At 39.5% G+C, this 19,302-nt stretch overlaps 1 protein-coding gene across 4 annotated transcripts in view; it reads right to left on the bottom strand.

Moving 5' to 3' along the window:
* The window catches only part of CDH11 (cadherin 11), a 174,347-nt gene that overhangs the window by 54,802 nt on the left and 100,243 nt on the right, over positions 1–19,302 (bottom strand). For all 4 annotated transcript variants that reach the window (XM_003916982.4, XM_021932051.2, XM_021932050.2 and 1 more), the window contains exon 3: positions 2,482–2,881. In XM_003916982.4, the coding sequence (XP_003917031.1) occupies positions 2,482–2,709 (228 nt within the window). In that variant the 5' untranslated portion in view covers positions 2,710–2,881. The remainder of the gene's footprint in view (positions 1–2,481; positions 2,882–19,302) is intronic.

Below are 19,302 nucleotides of genomic sequence, written 5' to 3'. Positions count from 1 at the left end.
TCCAACCCGACATCAGATTCATCCTCATGCGCCTAGGTTTTGAAGGTCACACAGCATGAATAATACTAGAGTTTTCCTTTTCCCTCTTTTTTTTTCTATATTTTCTTCTAGTAGGCACGACAATTGCTTATTCCACAGAGATGCTGAAATGACTCTCCAGATCCTGTTTCTTCTGCAACCCCCAACCTGAACACACACACACACTGCTTCCCATTGAGAAAGTCCCCAAAGCAGAAGGTTCTATTCATATCTCAGAATGATTCATGCACAGCCCTTCACATCATTCAAGCTCCACATCCCTTGCCATGGCTGAAATCTATTTTTCCTCTCTGGGCACACAGCCCATCTCCTCTACTTGGGGAATTCCATATGCCAATTATTTCCATTTCCATTTCTCACGTCGACTTCCACATATTTCCATTTGGGATATAAATGAGTGAAATTCCTTTGGTACATCTTCAAGAAGAAATTTTTCCAAACTTACACAATGTCATTGAGATTCTAACATGAATCTCCTTCAAGTATGTCAATTATGTGAATATGAAGTGCTGTTCTCATGTAAAAGAACAATTAAGATAACTTTGTAGAAATCAGTAGGGTTCAGAAACCCCACAAACCTACTGTCTTTCCCTTTTACCTTCCACTGGATAATTCTTGTTCATCTTTTAGGTTACAGGTTATTCCCATGTTCTCCTTGAAACCTTCCTTTGACATCTCTCCCAAATATTACTATGTAAATTCATAATCATTTACATAGAATTTCCTCATTATTCTTCATTTTCTTTTTTTTCTTTTTATTTTTTTAATTGCTTAGGTAACTGTCTCTTTTCCACTAGACCTCTTTGAGGTCAGGAGCTATCTTAATCTAGTTTACATTTTGCCTAGCACAGCAGCTCCACATCATAGGATTTCAGTTCTTAGGTATCTAAAGATCTTTTTGTTTTCTGTTTCTTCTTTTTTTTTTGAGATGGAGGCCTTTGTCTCATAATAATAATTTAAATTTAAATAATAAAAATACTTTAACAAAAATATGAAAATTATATTAGTAATGAATAATACTATTAATATTGTTCATATTGACTGGCATTGTTAATAATTATCTCATTTATTTATTTTTTATTTATTTTTTGAGACAGAGTGTTACTCTGTCTCCCAGGCTGGAGTGCAGTGGCGCATCTCGGCTTACTGCAACCACTCCCTCCCAGATTCAAGCAATTCCCCTGCCTCAGCCTCTGGAGTAGTTGGGATTACAGGCACTCGCCACCACGCCTGGCTAATATTTGTATTGTTAGTAGAGATGGGGTTTCACCATACTGGGCAGGCTGATCTCGAACTCCTGACATCCAATGATTCACCTGCCTCAGCCTCCCGGAGTGCTGGGATTACAGGTGTGAGCCACTGCGCTGGCCGCACGTATCTTTTTGTAGTTTTAATGTCACTATCATCTGAAAGATAACTGTATATTTTACTACAAATGCTAGTGGGTAGGTAATTTTCCAAACTCTCTTGAATTTGTATTTTGGACTCTCTTTCTATAATTGCACTTTTCTGTAAGGGATACACAGAGACCACAGAGCCTGGAATGGGAAGTCATCTCACTGGGTTTTACCATGCCTGTGGAAACAGGGATAAAACCACATCCAACCTTCTGATACATATTCATTCATCTCCTCAAAGTTGGATCTAGCACCAGGACTCATAAGTACATAAGGATGACACTGCCCCTGACACAAAGTAGCTTGAAGTCTAGTCAAGTAAACAGATTAATAAGTAGACACATCGAATACAGAAAGGAAAGCTATGATAAAGGGTCCAAAGGAGGAGCATTCAGGTTGGGATTAGGGTGTGGTCAGGGAAATGCCTTCAGCTGGAAAATGGTTAAACCAATTATGGCTATGTCTGTTTAATGGGCTGTTAAGCAGTCATTCAAAATGGAGTTTGAGCCTGGCGTAGTGACTCAGGCCTGCAATCCCAACACTTTGGGAGGCTGATGAGGGAGGATCACTTAGGTCAGGGGTTTGAAGTCAACCTGGGCAACACAGCAAGACCCTTTCTCTACAAAAAATAAAATAAAATACAAATTAGCCAGGCATGGTGGCATAAGCCTGTAGTCCCAGCTACTCAGGAGGCTAAAGCAGGAGGATCCTTTGAGGCCAGGACTTTGAGATTACAGTGAGCTATGATCACACTACTGCATGCCAGTCTGGGCAACAGAGAGAGACTCCATATTTAAATAATATGATAAATGAGTTTTATGATATAACTCCATAAAACTAAATGGAAAAACCTAAGAAGTATTCTCAACATGGATAAGTGTCTGGAATAACATATTATGTACAATATTTGGGTGGTTTTATTGGCTGTTCAGGCCATTGGTGTTTTCTCTCTTAGATGCCTGTGGGCCTTTTGTTTCTTTCTAGCCACAGACGATTATTCCAGTGGTGGGATGGAGAGCTCAGGATTGAGGGAAGGCAGCCTTACCCTGCCCACAAGCACGGGGTCAGGCCCGGTGTACTCCTCTATCACGAAGAACTGGTTCCAGACCCAGCCACGCTTGGAGCGCTGTAGCACCTGCCCCTCCTTGCCCTTCTCGTGGTGCCCATGGAAGGAGGGCCGCAGGTGGCCCCGCCGCTCTGGGGCAAAGGCCTGACTGTGGCACAGCATGCCCAGGCACACCAGGGCGGCTTGTAAACAGTAGTTCTCCTTCATTTTTGGTTACGTGGTAGGCACAGGAGAATGCAGCTGTCACCCCTTCCACCAACCGTGCGGTGGTCTTGCCGAGGGTGGCCTCCCGGACGTGTCACGCAGACCTCTCTTGGGATGGAATGTCTCTGCTGGCTGAGCTCATCACGTCAGGGCTGCCCACGTCCCCAGTCAGCTTCTGCAAGCAGAGAGAGGTTGGATTAGCTGCAGGCCGAATCCCCACTTCATTTCCATTCCATTCAGTAAGCCTTCAGGTCTGGGCATCAGTTTTATCACGTGGGAACTACTGGCTTTGGGGAAGCTCACCGACTGCTTTGAGCTCAGCTTGCTCATTTGTGAAGTGAGGATAACAGTGTACCCACTACAAAGCTGCCACTGGGATTCAATGAGTAATGCATATAAGTCTCTTAGCACGATGCCTGGTACTAGTAAGCACTCCATATTTAACTGTTATTATAATTGATCAAAACTGTGCTTATATATGATTTTTTAATAAGAAAACAGGGAATTAAAGGAGTCCAGATGGGGAACATATAATCCACACTGGGGTTCAGTTCAGGGAGAGGATGGATGGCTGGACTCAATCCTTTAGTGAGGATTGCTGTAATAAGAAAGGAAAGTGTGGGATTCCGTGCAGAAGGAACATCACATCCAAAAGCACAGTGTGTTCCAGGACGTTCAGCATGCCTGGAGGTAGTAATGAAGAAGGCGGGCAGGCAGTGGATCCTGTTAGAGAAGGGATGTAGGGGGAAGATCCCAAGAAACCATTGATGGCTACTGAAATATTTATAGGAGAAATAATGGGTCAAGGTCTCTTTGGTAAATCAGTTAAGGGTATAGTGTCAATTCAAGGAGGAAGATTTGCTTTTGTCTGGCAAAGATCCATCCACGAAGCCAAAGATCCTACCTTGCTTAGCCTGGAAGTCTCAGAAAGGATATTTTACAAGCTTTCACTAACTAGGAGAAGGAAAATAAAACAGTATGTCCTACTAACCAGCCCAAGGTCGTGTTCCCAGCACCCAGCCATGACTGAGCTACTCAACACCAGTGAGGATAAGCCATTAATGCCTTTCACCTTTCTACACTCTTCAGAGGTTTTTGACCCACAGTCACTCCTGTCCTCTCTCCAGCACTCTGATTCTCATTGGCAGTCCTTAACTCCTGCCTTGGGTTCTGGAATTCTTCATCGGACTTTCTCATGCTGAAAACTTAATTCTTCTCTAAGGAATTCCCCTTGCTTGTTCTCCTCTCTTAGAACCATACATTTGTTTTCTGGAGAATCACTTTCTCTCTCTGGAGTGCCACCCAGACTCCAGAAAGAGAATCAGATGGGTTCACCACCAATGTGAGGGAACCTGAGATAGTTCTTTTTCAGGAGGATGACACATTGATATTGAAGATAACTTTCTGTTTCAGCATCTGGGTCTAAATGAAACTGAAAAACTTATTGGGCATTGTAGGGATCACTGTCATCACCTAATTTTTTTGCTATCTTCTTTGGGTGAAATGGTTCAGGGAAAAAGGGAGCAAGAAGGAAAGAGCATGGATCTTGGCATAGTGGAAGGTACATAGACTTAGAGGTCAGCTGCAGATGGATCAGAATACCACTTCCATATTTTACAATCTGGGTTACTTTGGGCATGCCAATCAATCACTCTGAACCTCAGTGTTTTCATGTGAACAATGAGGATGACAAGAATTGTTGCACCCATACAGGCCTGAACACAGAGTTGGGAACTGGGCATGTACTAGGCTCCTTCTTCTTTTCCCAGAGTGTCACAATACAGGGGAAGATCTCAAGAAACCACTGACAGTCATGGAAATATTTACTGGAGAAATAATGGGTCAAGGTCTGATATGGTTTGGCTGTGTCCCCACCCAAATCTCATCTTGAATTTAACATGTGTTGTGGGAGGGACCCAGTGGGAGGCAACTGAATCATGGTTGCAGGTCTTTGCCATGCTGTTCTCATGATAGTGAATAAGTCTCAGGAGATCTGACAGGTTTATAAGGGGAAGTTTCCCTGCACAAGCTCTCTCTTTGCCTGCTGCCATCCGTGTAAGATGTGACTTGCTCCTCCTTGCCTTCCACCATAATTGTGAGGCTTCCTCAGCCACATGGAACTGTAAGGGTACCCATGCCTTGAACATGGAGATGCCCCAAAGAGGGTGATGAGGTGCTTTCTCCAAGATGGGAATTGAGAACAAACGAGTTACTTGGGATACCATAGCCATCTGACCTCAGCAACCTAGAAAATAAAAGAACTGGTGAAATTATAATTTGTAGATACAGATCCATTCCATTTTGATGACCTTTGACTATACCAGCCCAAGCCTTTCTGTTTCCTTTGTAATATGGCAAAGTGGTATCTGGGAGGCCACAGATGTGCACTTAATGCCTGGTGACTGTCACTTTTCTCAATAACACTTTGGGATGGTATTATGTTAGTCTTTATTCAAGGAATAGGGGAGTTGAAATATTTAATATTTGTTGTAAACAGACACTTTGGGATATGTAAAAGGCTACGTGGGAGAGAGAGAAAGATGGAAAAGGCAGTGTCATCATTTAGCAACTTCTTCCTTACATTCAGGCACTTTAATAATACATCAGATGCTGTTTCTAGAAAGCCAAACTGACTGTTTGGAAAGAGCACAAAGAAGGCCCCAGGAGGGGTTAGATGCTAAAATGAGGCAATATGAAACAACAGAAAGATTTCTGGGCAGAAGTCATGAAACTCGAGATTTGGTGGAGAATCTGGCACTAATTTGCCATGGAACATCATTGATTCTACTCTCAGGCTATGTCTCACTCTGTAAAATGAAGCCTGTGTAAAATTTTCTTCAAATGGCTTCATATTCACAATTAGTTTCAGTGAACTAGTGATGGGCATTTTTCTGATTCATACAGTGTCTCCTTACTAGACTGGAATCTTCTGAATGGGTGGGATTATATCTTATTCACATTTATATGTCTGGCACCTGAGCACAAAGCAGGCCATCAATAACATTTTAATACATGATTTGAATCTCAAATTTCAACTCCAAACTTGACATTGACTCTGTGAAAACTCAAGAAGAAGAAAGAAAGAAAAAGGTAACAGCATATGGTGAGGCAAGATCCCTGCCCATCTTGCACCATGCCAAGTATTAAATGCTCATTCACACAGTGATAAATTATTCTTGCATATAAGCTGTGAAGTGTATTAGAAAGAAAGGGTTTAATTAAAGTTGATATTTCTTCACCTCTTTCTTCTGGCTGCCATTTTGCTGTAAAGCACAATTATTTCTAACACTAGAAGTGTTGAAACAAGATGACAACTTTTTTTTCTTGTATTAAAAAATGTCTAGCTTAATACTAATGAATTTAAGAGTTTCCACATGATCAATAAACAATAACATTCAATCTGTTAAAAAGATTAAATTATCTCTTTTCTTCTTTTGGAAAGAATACTGAATCAACTTGCTTTTAAGAGCAATGGCCCATCATTTTAAATGCTTATATGACTATATGTAATACGGAAAGTTATTTTTATGGTTAATCTTAGGTACATATAAGATTGATTTTAAGACATAATTTTTTAAAAAAAAATTCACTTTCAGAATGAAAATTTATGTAGCAAGTTCTTTTCCTTAGCTACTGTTCTAAAAGCTTTACAAATAGTAACTCATCTATTAATTTCTATAACAACCTTATGAATAGGAGCCATGAATATTCTTCTCTTAAAGGATGAGGAAACTGAGTCCCAGACACATTAAACAACTTATGCAGACTTACACTTCTAGTAAATAGCAGACCTGAGATTTGAACTCATGGCGTCAGGCCCTAGAATCCATGTTCTTAACCAGTGAACAACTACAACTCTTGTCATTTGTTTGAGTTTGAAGTTCATAAGGAAATTATATGGATGTTGTGATAAAAAGCAGTAACCTGGAAGCCAGCTAAATGTGGGAAGTAAATTATCATTGGAGCTCAGCGTATACTAATAACAGGACTAGAATGAAAATACTAATAATAGTTAAAATTTGCCAGGTGTTATCCACCTAACATTCTTGGACATGTTTTCCATGAGTTGAGTCATCAAATCATAAAAACCCTAAAAAGTAGCATTATTGCTATTCCCATTTTACAGGCAAGAAGTCTGAGGCACATCAAAATTAAGTAATTTGTTCAAGGTTACAGAGCCAGCAAGTGAAGGAGCTGGTATTGAACTCTGAATGTTTGGTTCAAGGACTTGTATTACTACCCTCTACAATTTTACCTAAGAGAACGCTGCAGTTCAAATTTAGGCACACTAATACAAATAGACACAATAGCCTTAAAATGATGATAATTTAAATTTTGGTAGCATGGATAAGTAGACTGTAATAAAAAAAAAAATATCCAAACCAAAAAGAAAGAAAAAGCATTTTATATCCAAATAACCAAAGTGAAGATGAACAAGAGGTAATTACATCAGTCCATCAATAACCATCAATAACATAGTATAACCAGGTCCTTAAACAACATATGACACAAAATTTGATCTTTGGTTTTTATTTTAAATACCTGTTTCAGAATTTCTAAATGTGTACGTTAGAAAAGGTGTATTCAGAGTGGTTTTTGTTTTTTGTTTTGTTCCGTTTTATGAAATGTTTCTAGAATTGAGAGAACTGATTGATGTATTCAGTAGTAGGGACTTAGTAGGAATCTCCCATGAAAATTAATAGGAGGCTGCCCTCCTAAGGAGACCTTGATGTTGGTAATAATTAGGGAAATATATCAATCTTCTAATTGGTTTTAATGAAGACCCCCAAGGTAGTTCTTAAACAATCCATTAAAACACTTTTTAGCAGTATGCCAGGATGCCTAAGCATTGGGATTCTACTAAAACATATAGGAGGACTTTATTTTATGATGGGAGCATATTGCTTGGAGGGAAAAATAAATGTTGTTGAAAGTCACAGCAGTAATAACATGACAGGAAAATAGATGTGCAAAGCCACCAGCTCGAAAGGGAAGGCTCACCCCTCTATCTTGAGAGCAGATAGTCCGTCATAAGCTACTGCGCCTTGAGCATAAAACTCTCTTGCTGTGCCTGCTTTTGTCTCCGTAAAAGAAAATGACATATACGGGTGTTTAAGTATATTTGGACTCCTGCTGGAAATTGTTATTGGGTGGAGAATGCAAGACGAAAGCGCTTAGCAGAAAAGCAGATTTGGTTTTTCAGCTGTCCTCTCCCCACAGAGCTGGAAGGATCAGATGGGCTGACCTGTTTTTTCATTTCTAGGTAGCTAATTTACAGTTAGAGACAGGTTATTATTACATTAAGAATATTACCAAGGCCCACACCAGAGCTCAAAACCCCATTCTGTATCTGCAAAGTCCCCTTGTTGGTGAGCTCAGGGGCTCTGGTATCCCTTTCAACAAACACAGCTTTGTAACCAATCCAATTCTATTATGCAAATTAATTCAAGCATATTTTATTCCCCGTTCAGATCTCATCACTCAGCACTGAGCTGGTCTCTCATTTCAAATCAAATCACAGGAATTATGCCACGTCTGTGGAAATCACAGAGAATAGGGGAGAAGAAGTATTACAAGAATTATTGAGTCACACTTCCCAGTAATTCTTCTCCCCTGATTTCTAGACTTGGAGCAAGGCATAAGCTTGGGGTAATCACTTCTTCTCAGGTGCAAAATACACAGCAGAGACTGTAAAAAGGTTATGGCATATGCTGCTCCAATTTCTAATACCAAATTCAAATGTTAAAGTAGGCAGCAAATAAGGCCCCTTATCAAAGACCCCAGCTCTCTGCAAAGGTGAGTGGAAATTTTCAAACTGCTTCAGTGGAGATCTGAGTCTCTGCTTCTGGAGAGAGAGAGAATGACAGAAGTTCTGCTTTGAAAGTGGAAAGATCATTCACTACCTGTGTCAGGCAAAGCTGGGTTCAAATCCTGGTTCCAACACTCATGATTTACATTATATTGTCATAAAAATAGATACTATCCTTTGTCAGGTGCTTGATTTTTCTAGTGCTGGACAGTATGCTCAGGGCTTGGTATGGTATACATTATTTTATTTCATTTTCACCACAACTGCATATATATAATATGTGAGATATATATGTGTGTGTGTGTGTGTGAGATATATATATTTGATATATATATATATATATCACTCAGACTTTATCTAGGAGGAAAGTGAGTCTCAGTGTCCTTATGTAACTCACCCAAGTACACCCCGAATCACTGACAACATTGTAATTCAAATGCAAGTTTACAGGACTGCAGAAGCCAAGCTTGACTTTGGACTATTTTACCTGGCTATCAGTGTCTGAAAATCCAGGTTCCCAATCTTCAATATAAGAAGATTGCATGACCAACTCCAAGGGTCATCTCAGCTCCAAAAATTTTATTTGCTATATAACATAATGTTTGCTAGATGTGACTTCCACTAATTTTTTAAGTAAATACAATCAGATTTTATATTCTTAGGGTCTCATGGCCACAAAATATTATAGGAATCCAATATAACACCCCAGACCTAAAACTTGTATAGTCATTCAGTGATAATTTATCTATTTAAGTAACTAAATCATCTTCAAATGATAACATGATTAAGTACAATATGTGCAATGAAGAACTTATTATTTGTACTCTACTCTGTCCTTAAGACAGTCTTTTTCTTGGTGTAATATTTTCACATGTTGATCATTAAGATGAATAATATATATCATATATCAACACATACAGGAAATAACTCTGTCTGCAGTGTCATCTCTAACTATGAATGTGTGGAAAGAGAAACAGATTTTATTTTCATTTGTTCTTTTGTATGAGCTAAGATACCTGAGGGAAGATTAGAGCAAAGCGGTGATGATAAACAGATGCTTAACATAATGTCATGTCATTTGTGGTATCAAAGGCCTATATGTAAACCTCCTTTTGTCTCCAAGCAGTAAATATGCATCAAGGTTTTTTTTATTTGTCTGTTCCTTCACTTGGCAATAACTTTTCAATGGTTCTAGGCCTAGGTTGAACTCTGAGGATACACAGGCATCAATGTACCTCCAGTATGTAGACTGTTCTCAAACAATACTGAGACTGTTGTCTAAGCAGATGAATGATGCTATGATGTGTTCAGTACAGATAGGACTATGTACAAGAGCACAAGGGAATCCATGACTACACTTCTGCAGATAAATTTGTAAAGTATCGGTCCTGTGCTTCAATACTTGCCTACTCGAACCTCTTGCAAGTAAACTCCCATATCCACCACTTCCAATGCCTGGAGCTTCCATTCCCACTTTGGGCCATGGCTCATTAAACCACACCGAGTTCAATGACAAGTAAATCATAAACCAACCATTGATTGTCTCAGCCTAGTTCAAAACGATAAGATGGGTGAATCAGATTTATTTGGGAACTTCACTGAAAGAAAACAAGAACCTTCTGCAGTCAGTGAGGGAACTAAAATAGGAAGGTTACAAGGAACTTGAGAAATGGAGTAACTACCAAATGACATCTCATGACCAATGTTTCAATGAAATCAAGGCTTACAGCAAACCAGTTACAGATTAAAGAGAAACAAACGTGACCTCTGTCTCTGAGTCACGTAAATAGCAGAACACATGGCATCTGAAGATCTTGGCAATTTAAGGACTCCCTCAGCAGCTGTCTTCATGGAGCCTACGCTACTGATCTGTTCCTGAATTTCTGAGATCACTTGTAATGCCCTTGAATGACAACAAGCTTCCTGTATGTAAACTCACTTGAGTGATTTCTTTTGTCATCAAAACAGCAAACATAGTAAACTACCATAATCAACAGGAAAAAAGTTTGGTGATTCTGCTAGTCAAGACCAAAATAATGTAGCTGCATGAATCACTTGTTCAGATATAGACAATGCCTTCTTCTCTGAATTTCTAAGAAGACTGAGACAAGAAAAATAACTCTAGACCAAAGCCAAGATGCTAGTGATCTAGCCTAGGTTCTGAACCACAGTGCAAAGAGAAAAAATACTTTTCCCTGTGGGTTAACAATCTCCTTCTACAAAACAGGAGGTTGGAAATAGCCTGTAAAACGTCTCCCATGCATATCTGCAGGGGCTTGTGAGTCTGTGCTGAGAATAAGTGACTTTGCCTAGATGGAAGTTTTCATCTCATTTTGAAGGTCTAGGTCCTAGCTGGCAGGGCTGCTTTGTATACAACTTGAGGCCCCAGTGACCTAGAGCATCACAGCAATCATGCCTTCTGGGGCTAGACAATGCAGAGGCCCTGCTGTTGTGATAGGTCCTTAAATTCCAGTATTAGGAATCAGGACTTTACTGGATGAACAATGGGAATCCATTCAAAATTTCTAGTCATGGGGTTGAGGGGAGCCAAGCTGTCACAGGTGTGCAGGAGAAATGGAGGTGAGGAGTGGCAGCTCTTACAAAATAGTTAAGAGGATGGGCTCAGGAGTCAGAAGGAGTTGGAAGGTTAGAGCTCAAGACTTACAACTCACTACACTAGAGGTGGAAATCAGCCTCTACAAGTCTCCACAGTGCCCTGTTAAAAATGGGAAAAACCCGGCAGGGCGCAGTGGCTCACACCTGTAATTCCAGCACTTTGGAAGGCTGAGATCACAAGGTCAGGAGTTCGAGACCAGACTGGCCAACATGGCGAAACCCAATCTCTACTAAAAAAAATACAAAAATTAGTCTGGCATGGTGGCGTGCAACTGTAATCCCAGTTACTTGGGAGGCTGAGGTAGAAGAATTACTTGAACCCGGGAGGCGGAGGTTGCAGTGAGTCAAGATCGCACTACTGCACTTCAGCCTGGGCGACAGAGCAAGACTCCATCTCACAAAAAAAGGGGGAGGGGGGAACTCTAGGACCAGTCTCACAGGGGGACTGCCAAGAGAAAAACAGACATTGCGTGTACTTTGTACAGTACCTGTCATATGGTAATCTTCACAAAATGTAAAGTCTATGAAGGCGGGGACCTTTTCTTTGCTGCTTACTGCTGTAACACAGAACATGGCCTGGTCCACAGCAGGTGATTAAGAAGATGAGTTAAGAGTTTTGTTTAGTCAACAAGAATGCATAAATACATATTGTAACCCCTGGATACCATGCACTAATCCAATAAAGAATAAGCCTCATGAAGGGGCTCTAGGAGTCCACTGTCTATTAAGGAGAAACAAGAAACCAATATTACAATAGAGATTGCTAAATGCAATAATAGGTATATGTGACGAGATGAGATAAAGTAGACCAGTGTTGTTTAATGGAAACATAATGTCAGTCACGTGTAATTTTAAATTTTCTAGAAGCCATATTTTTATAAAGTTCAAAAAATCAGTGAACTTAATTTTTACAATGTATTTTATTTAACCCAGTATGCCCCAAATTGTATCATTTTAACATGGAATCAATATATACATTCTCAAAACGTTTTATATTCTTTTGTCCTAAGCCTTCAAAACCTAATGTACATTTTATATTTAAAGGAACTCTCTGTTGGGACTAGCCACATTGCAAGAGCTTACTGGCCACATGGGGCTACTGGCTACCATCTAGGCAGCACAGGCACAGGGGATTCTTCAAGTTTTTTGGAGAGAGGAGGGCATGTAGTCAAGGAAGACTTTCTGGAGGCATTGCAATAGTTCAGGTGAGAGGTAATATGGTTCTGAACCAGAAAAAATAAGGCTTGGGTTGAGAAAAAGGGGCTACTCTTGAAACCGTGCAGATGTAGATGGTTTTAGGAACCGAAAAGATTGAGGTTAGAGAATGAGGCAGCAGTGAGAGGAGAGTGAGAAGACAGTGGTGCTGTTCCTGGCCTCAAGAGGAGAAGGGCTGTTTGAGGAATAAACAGCATTTAGTTAAAAACATTTTCTTTCTTTCTTTCTTTTCTTTCTTTCCTTCCTTCGTTCCTTCCCTCCCTCCCTCCCTCCCTCCCTCCCTTCTTTTCTGAGACGGAGTCTCGCTCTGTCGCCCAGGCTGGAGCGCAGTGGCGCGATCTCGGCTCACTGTAAGCTCCGCCTCCCGGGTTCACGCCATTCCCTTGCCTCAGCCTCCCGAGTAGCTGGGACTACAGGCGCCCGCCACCACGCCTGGCTAGTTTTTTGTATTTTTAGTAGAGACGGGGTTTCACCGTGTTAGCCAGGATGGTGTCGATCTCTTGACCTCGTGATCCACCTGCCTCGGCCTCCCAAAGTGCTGGGATTACAGTCGTGAGCCACCGCACCTGGCCTCTCTCCTTTCTTTCTTTCTTTCCATCTTCCCTCCCTCCCTCCCTCCCTCCCTCCCTCCCTTCCTTCCTTCCTTCCTTCCTTCCTTCCTTCCTTCCTTCTCTCTGTCTCTCTCTCTCTCTCTCTCTCTTTCCTTCTTTTTTGATGGAGTTTTGCTCTTTTTGGCCAGGCTGGAGTGCAATGGCAAATCTCAGCTCACCACAACCTCCACTTGTGAGTAGCTGGGATTACAGGCATGCGCCACCACGCCTGGCTCATTTTTTTTTTTTTTTTTTTTTAAGTAGAGATGGGGTTTCTCCATGTTGGCCAGGCTGGTCTCGAACTCTCAACCTCAGGTGATCCACCTGCCTCAGCCTCTCAGAGTACTGGGATTACAACAGTGAGCAACCGCACCTGGCCTAAAACTTTTAAAGCTTTCAGAAACCAGCGGAAAGATGTGCAGGGGAAAAGTTCAGAGTAGAATTAGGTACCAATGTTCTTGCAAGAGTAGGTATTATCAATTCTACCGTTTCTTTTCAAGTGTGGAGATTTTACTGCATTATTAAATTCTAGAATCTCAGAGTTGAATGACACTCTAGAGACTTTGAGCTATTAGTCCTTTATTTCAATAGACCAATGGGAAAACTGAGATACAATGATGATAACGAACTTATTCAAAATAAAATAAAGAGTAAAAAAAAAAACCAGAATCTCAACTCTTCACTTTATAGCGAAGAAGCAGAGAGGGCAGGGGAAGCATCAAGAGGAAAAAGATAATTTTTATAGCATCTACCTTGCCCTCTCTTCCCAAAACCTGATTTAACAACAGTCCCCTCCTTTTAAACTATTTCTATGGAAACAACCAGCCCAGATTCTAGAAAGAGGAAAAATAAAGCATTCATAAGTAATGACCTGAGAGAGCTCTTTAAAGATTTGCAGTGGAGAACTGAACTAAGAATAACAATCTGCATATTCTCCCTGGAATCGAATGTCCTGCAGAGAACCACTCTCCACCGTCTGTTTTGCAAGGTATAAACAATGAGAGGAGGAATTGTCCCAAGGTGGCCTTAATAACAGAAAAGGGCTTGATGTGGTCTTTTGAAATAGTTGCTAAAGCCAGAGAAGAGAGTGCCTTAAATTACCACTGCCAAGAGCCTTTAGAATTCTGAGAAACCCATCCTGTGCCCATAATCCACCAGGGTCCCCACGTATCCATCCACCTCAATCAGAGTATGTGGATGGATGCCACTGAACAGGAAGGAGGAATGCAGAAAGTCAAGCGGCTTCCGCTGATCAGAAACTTGACTTTCACCAGCGTGTGTGTGGGCTGTTCTGAAGGACTTCTTTCTAATGTACCTCACCAAACCGTGCCATCACACTGAGATTAGACTAAACTCTGCCACATTTTTAAATGGCTTTTTTGTATCTCTATATATACCACAGAGTGTTCCCAACCCCCTTCATTTTAAGAAAGCAGGCATCAACAATAGCCTCATAATGATCTCATTGTTGCTTCAAATAATCCAATCTTTGAAGCCTATTTCTTTCTTTTCAGGTGTATTAGTGTCCTTTATCAAAAGTAATGGGATTTTTTTTTAAAGTTAAGGATAAAAGAAAAGTAATGGGATACAGCAAACTAGTCAAGTGCTTAGTACAAACGCAGAGTATTTTCTGAAGCATATGCGGAACACCTCTTAGACAGGCAGGACTTTCAAAGGCAACATTAAGTGTCTTTTGTGGGTCTCAGATAATATGGTTCACTTAATTAGATTTTCCATAATTCTGGGTAATCCTATTGTGAATTACAGATGTGAATTTTGACTTGCCTGACAGAAACAGCTATTGCTCCAAATGCATTTCTGGAAAAAGAATGTTTTATTTATAAATCATTACCAGAATTTTCACAGGGCAAAACCCAAAAATGGAGTTCAACCTGGGAGGCCACATGGGTTCTTGGTTCACACAGGAAGGAATTCAAGAGCAATCCCAGAGAGTAAAGTGAAAGTAAGTTTATTAAGAAGTAAATGAATCAAATAGTGGCTACTCCATAGACAGAGTAGCAGCATGGGCTGCTCGACTAAGTATATAAATGGTTATTTCTTGATTACATGCTAAACAAAGGGGGTATTGTTCATGAGTTTTCCAGGAAAGGGCTAAGGAGTTCCCAGAACTGAGGGTTATTCCCCTTTATAGACCATATAGGGTAGCCTCCAGATGTTCCCATGGCATTTGTAAACCGTCATGGCACTGCTGGGAGTGTCTTTAAGGAGAGGAATGCATTATAATTAGCAAATAATGAATGACGAGGACGATCAGAGGTCTCGTTCACTGCCATCTTGGTTTTGGTGGACTTTGGCCAGCTTCTTTACTGCATCTCCCTCTATCAGTAGGGTTTTGTGATCTGTATCTTGTGAAATCAGTCCTGCTGACCTCCCATCTCATCCTGTAGTGAAGAATGCCTAACCTCCTGGCAATGCAGCCTACCATATCTTATTCTCATTTTACCTAGCCCCTATTCAAGATGGAGTCACTCTGTTTTGAATGCTTCTGACATATTTCCGCCCTCCTTTTTGCAAGGGAATGCTTCATCCTAGGGGTTGTAGAGTGATGAAGATCCATCTTTCTTAACTTCTTCAGGCTGAATAGAACCAGTGATATTTCTGCCTAACTATTAGTGTCTCTTTTATTCAAGGTAGAGAGTAGCTCAGTCAGTGTCAGTATGGTGAGGGACATTCATAACTGAATCTTGTGAGAAAATGGAAATCGGAAGGATTAATAAGTGTTCAATATAAGAAAATGTTGAATAAGTGTATCCTGTATTCCTACACAAAGAGGACGACAGAAATATTTTCCACAACAGTAAAGCAAAATAAAATTATCCCAAGTAAACTAAATAAGAAGGCTTTCCATGAACTGGACAGTTGTTAGGACTAAGTTAATATGGAGTAGTCAGTTGATTCCAGTATGTGCCCAGAACTAGATCTGTATGTTACCCATTCCTCTTGTTTCTTCTGATCAGCAGCAAGAGATCACTAGTTGGCTCACAGATATAAGCAGACTCAGTCTAAATTGCAGAAAAAAACTCCAGAACAACAGGCCAGACCAGAACCTAATTACAGATGTACTATAGTTTTTGAAACAATTTTTCTCTCTGGTCCCCATTTTTACTAAAAACAAATCACGGTAGAACTGATTGGTTAGCCTTACTATACTTGGCCTGATTCTCTATAAAGTGCAGCAAGAATAATTATTTGCCATATAGGTGCATTTTTAAAATTGGCTTTGATGGAACTTTGTTCAGTAAGGAATCTTAGATTAGACTTTTTAAAGCCTTAAGCTCAGTCATGCATTTATCTGTGCCTGCAAGTACTTGAATGAGTTTGGTGAATCCCTCTCCACTCAAGAACCCAAGATAACCTGGGGCTTCTGGGCCTGTCAGAAAGTGACAATCTTTACTTTCCACAGGTTAGGAACCCTGTGCAGGGACTCCATAGACAAGGTATGAGACCAATTTTCCCAAGTGGCTTCTATCAGTTCTATAAGTCAACTTTGATTCCTTAAAGCAGTCTGTTTGAATATGAAACCACATCATTCAAGTCAAAGCCTTGGAAAAACAGAGTTTCTTCAATTTTGTCTAGTTACAAAAAAACAAAACAAAACAGACTCTCACTGTACTTATGGAAATAACTATATTGCCATAAGGTAAGAATACTCACATAGTTTCCAAATTCTGGAGAAATAGGGGAGAGAGAAAGATATGTGCTCCAAATTTTGCTCACAGTAGTATACTTTTCTCAATTGCTAGAAGCTATAAATAACTCAAAAGAAAAAGATTTTATTGACTCAAATAAAAAATAGAAAAGATCAGCAATGTTTTCAGCAAAAAGTCATAAAAAGATTACTTCAGTCTTTTATTAGTTCAGTCTATGCAATTAATTCCTGTTTTGCTCAATATTTATGAACACAGTTTTCCAAGAGTGCCTTGGAAGTATGTTTCCTCTCTATTTTAATGGTACACTTTCCCAACTTATCAGAGACCTGCATTTAAAAGTACTCATCAAAATCCTATATCTGAATATAAACTATCTTTTGAAGAGGATGAAAGCAATACACCATTGTCTGTGGAGGACAAAAAGTCTTAGAGCAGGAGCAGTCCAAGATGCAATGGAGAAGGAAATCCAGTTACCTCTGAGGTACACAACAATTTAACATAACAGTTATGGGTATTACTGTTCATGTACACTAATTCATGTCAAAATTATGGGAGTTTCACATAATTTGGAAACACATACTGATAACACATCTATACAAATAAAACCCAAAGAAAGCCAAACACCATTTTTTATATTTGACAGTGTTTCCTGTATGATTTTAATATACCAAGTAACGAAAATACATCATTTTGGACTTTAGGAGACTTAAAAAGATTAATAGGATAAGAAAACAATTTACAATTTGATTTTGGCAAGTTTATCAAATATCGAAGGTGTGAAACATATGATAATTTAAGACAGAATTCCAGGTCTCCATAAGTCATTTATTTATCTAAAACAGTAACTCAAAATTTCAAAAATGCAATAACTTACTCATTGATAAAGTGGAGACTTAATTTTCCAAACAATTTCTTTCTCCCCTTTCTTTTCCCATTGTTTATTCAAAAGTCAAATGTAAGTCTTTCATTATCTTTTAATATTACATGAAAATCTTGTTCAAGAGAGAAAGCCAAATTTCACTTTTGCATTAGTGCATCATTAACACTAAAGCTAATTTTAAATATAATATTATAAACACATTTATTCGTGTTTAATTTGTTTGACCATAGGTACAATTTTCACAGACCTTTTACAATGCTTTATTATTTTCTATTAAGGAGCATATTAGTGTTCTAAAAAGCCCCATTATTCTGACACATGGACCAAGATTTTGCATCAGTGTGCTTTTATTTCAATATTTAATTTACTGAAATACTGAATAATACCCTTTTAATTGTATTCAACTTGCTCACACACAGAATTATTTACTAGGTTGGTTTTTAACCTTTATAAGGTTTATTTTTCATGAACCTTCCACAACTTGCTCAAGCCTTCAGCTGTAGCCTATCTCACTTAAAACAATTCTTTAACCTTCTAAACTAGGGGAAAAAAAGTTTTCCATGCCTTATTATAATCTTTTATCAAAAACACATTATACTTTCTTTATACACCTTGCATGTAAAACTCTTCCTTCAGTAGTTTCAATTATATATGTTACAATGTTAACTATTAGCAACTTTGGTGAAAAACCCAGTATGTTATGTTAATTATGTACCAGGTGCAGAGCCTAGAACACCAGACAGAAGTGCAAATAAGGTATGACTCTTTCCAGCAAAGCTGGGGACATGGCTAACAACATATGTCCATCAGTAGGCCTCACACAGAATCTAATTGCTCCAAAGCAGGTAAGCTGAGCAATTATCAAAAGACAACAAAGTAGTTTATGTGGTTTAGTAAACATAGTATCTGACTTGCCTAATTTAGACCAAATGTATAAATCTATAAATTTTGAAGACATTTTTATTTTACCAAAAACTTTTTTTTTTAAGATGGAGTTTCACTTTGTTGCCCAGGCTGAAGTGCAGTGGCATGATCTCAGCTCACTGCAACCTCTGCCCCTGGGTTCAAGCAATTCTCCTGCCTCAGCCTCCCAAGTAGCTGGGATTACAAGAGCACACAACCACACCCAGCTAATTTTTTGTATTTTTAATAGATATGGGGTTTCACCATGTTGGCCAGGCTGGACTTGAACTCCCAACCTCAAGTGATCTGCCCACCTTGGCATCCTAAAGTGCTGGGATTACAGGTGTGAGTCACCATGCCCAGCCCCAATAATCTTTAAAACTGTCTTTATTTCCTCGAAATTACTATAGTCAAGTGAACTGAAAGGTATTAAAATTTCCATTTTTTCCAATAAAGTATTTGATTTAACTGCTTATTTTTCTTTAAGTCAATTAGCCCTATTTTCTATAAATAACACACACAACAAATATAAATAGACAGAAGAAGATCTAGTAGCTGTAAAATTTTTCATTTGCCAGGTTTTAGGTTTTTCTTAATTGGATTACTGGCTTCAAGCCGGAGCCCTTTCAGGAACATGGACAGGAAAGCATGCAATTTCTAGGGCCTAATAAGCAGGCACAGTGGGAAGGCAAAACACCAAAAATCAATAATTCCTTTTTTTTTTTTTTTTTTTTACCAAATCCTGGATCCCCAAAAATGGAATCAGCCCATCCCCCATAGGAGTCTTACCCCTCACTGGGAGGTGGGGACATTTTTATACCTTCTAGATGACCAAGAGCATGCTTCTCTGATCCAAAAGTGCAAGAGCAGAGTGCTTCCCCCATAACTGCCACTAGCCATCGCTAAAAGTAT

This window comes from Papio anubis, chromosome 18, assembly GCF_008728515.1.
Source record: "Papio anubis isolate 15944 chromosome 18, Panubis1.0, whole genome shotgun sequence".
Taxonomy (NCBI): domain Eukaryota; kingdom Metazoa; phylum Chordata; class Mammalia; order Primates; family Cercopithecidae; genus Papio; species Papio anubis.
The sequence above is the reverse complement of the archived record's forward strand: the minus strand, read 5'-3'. Positions and strand labels throughout refer to the sequence as shown.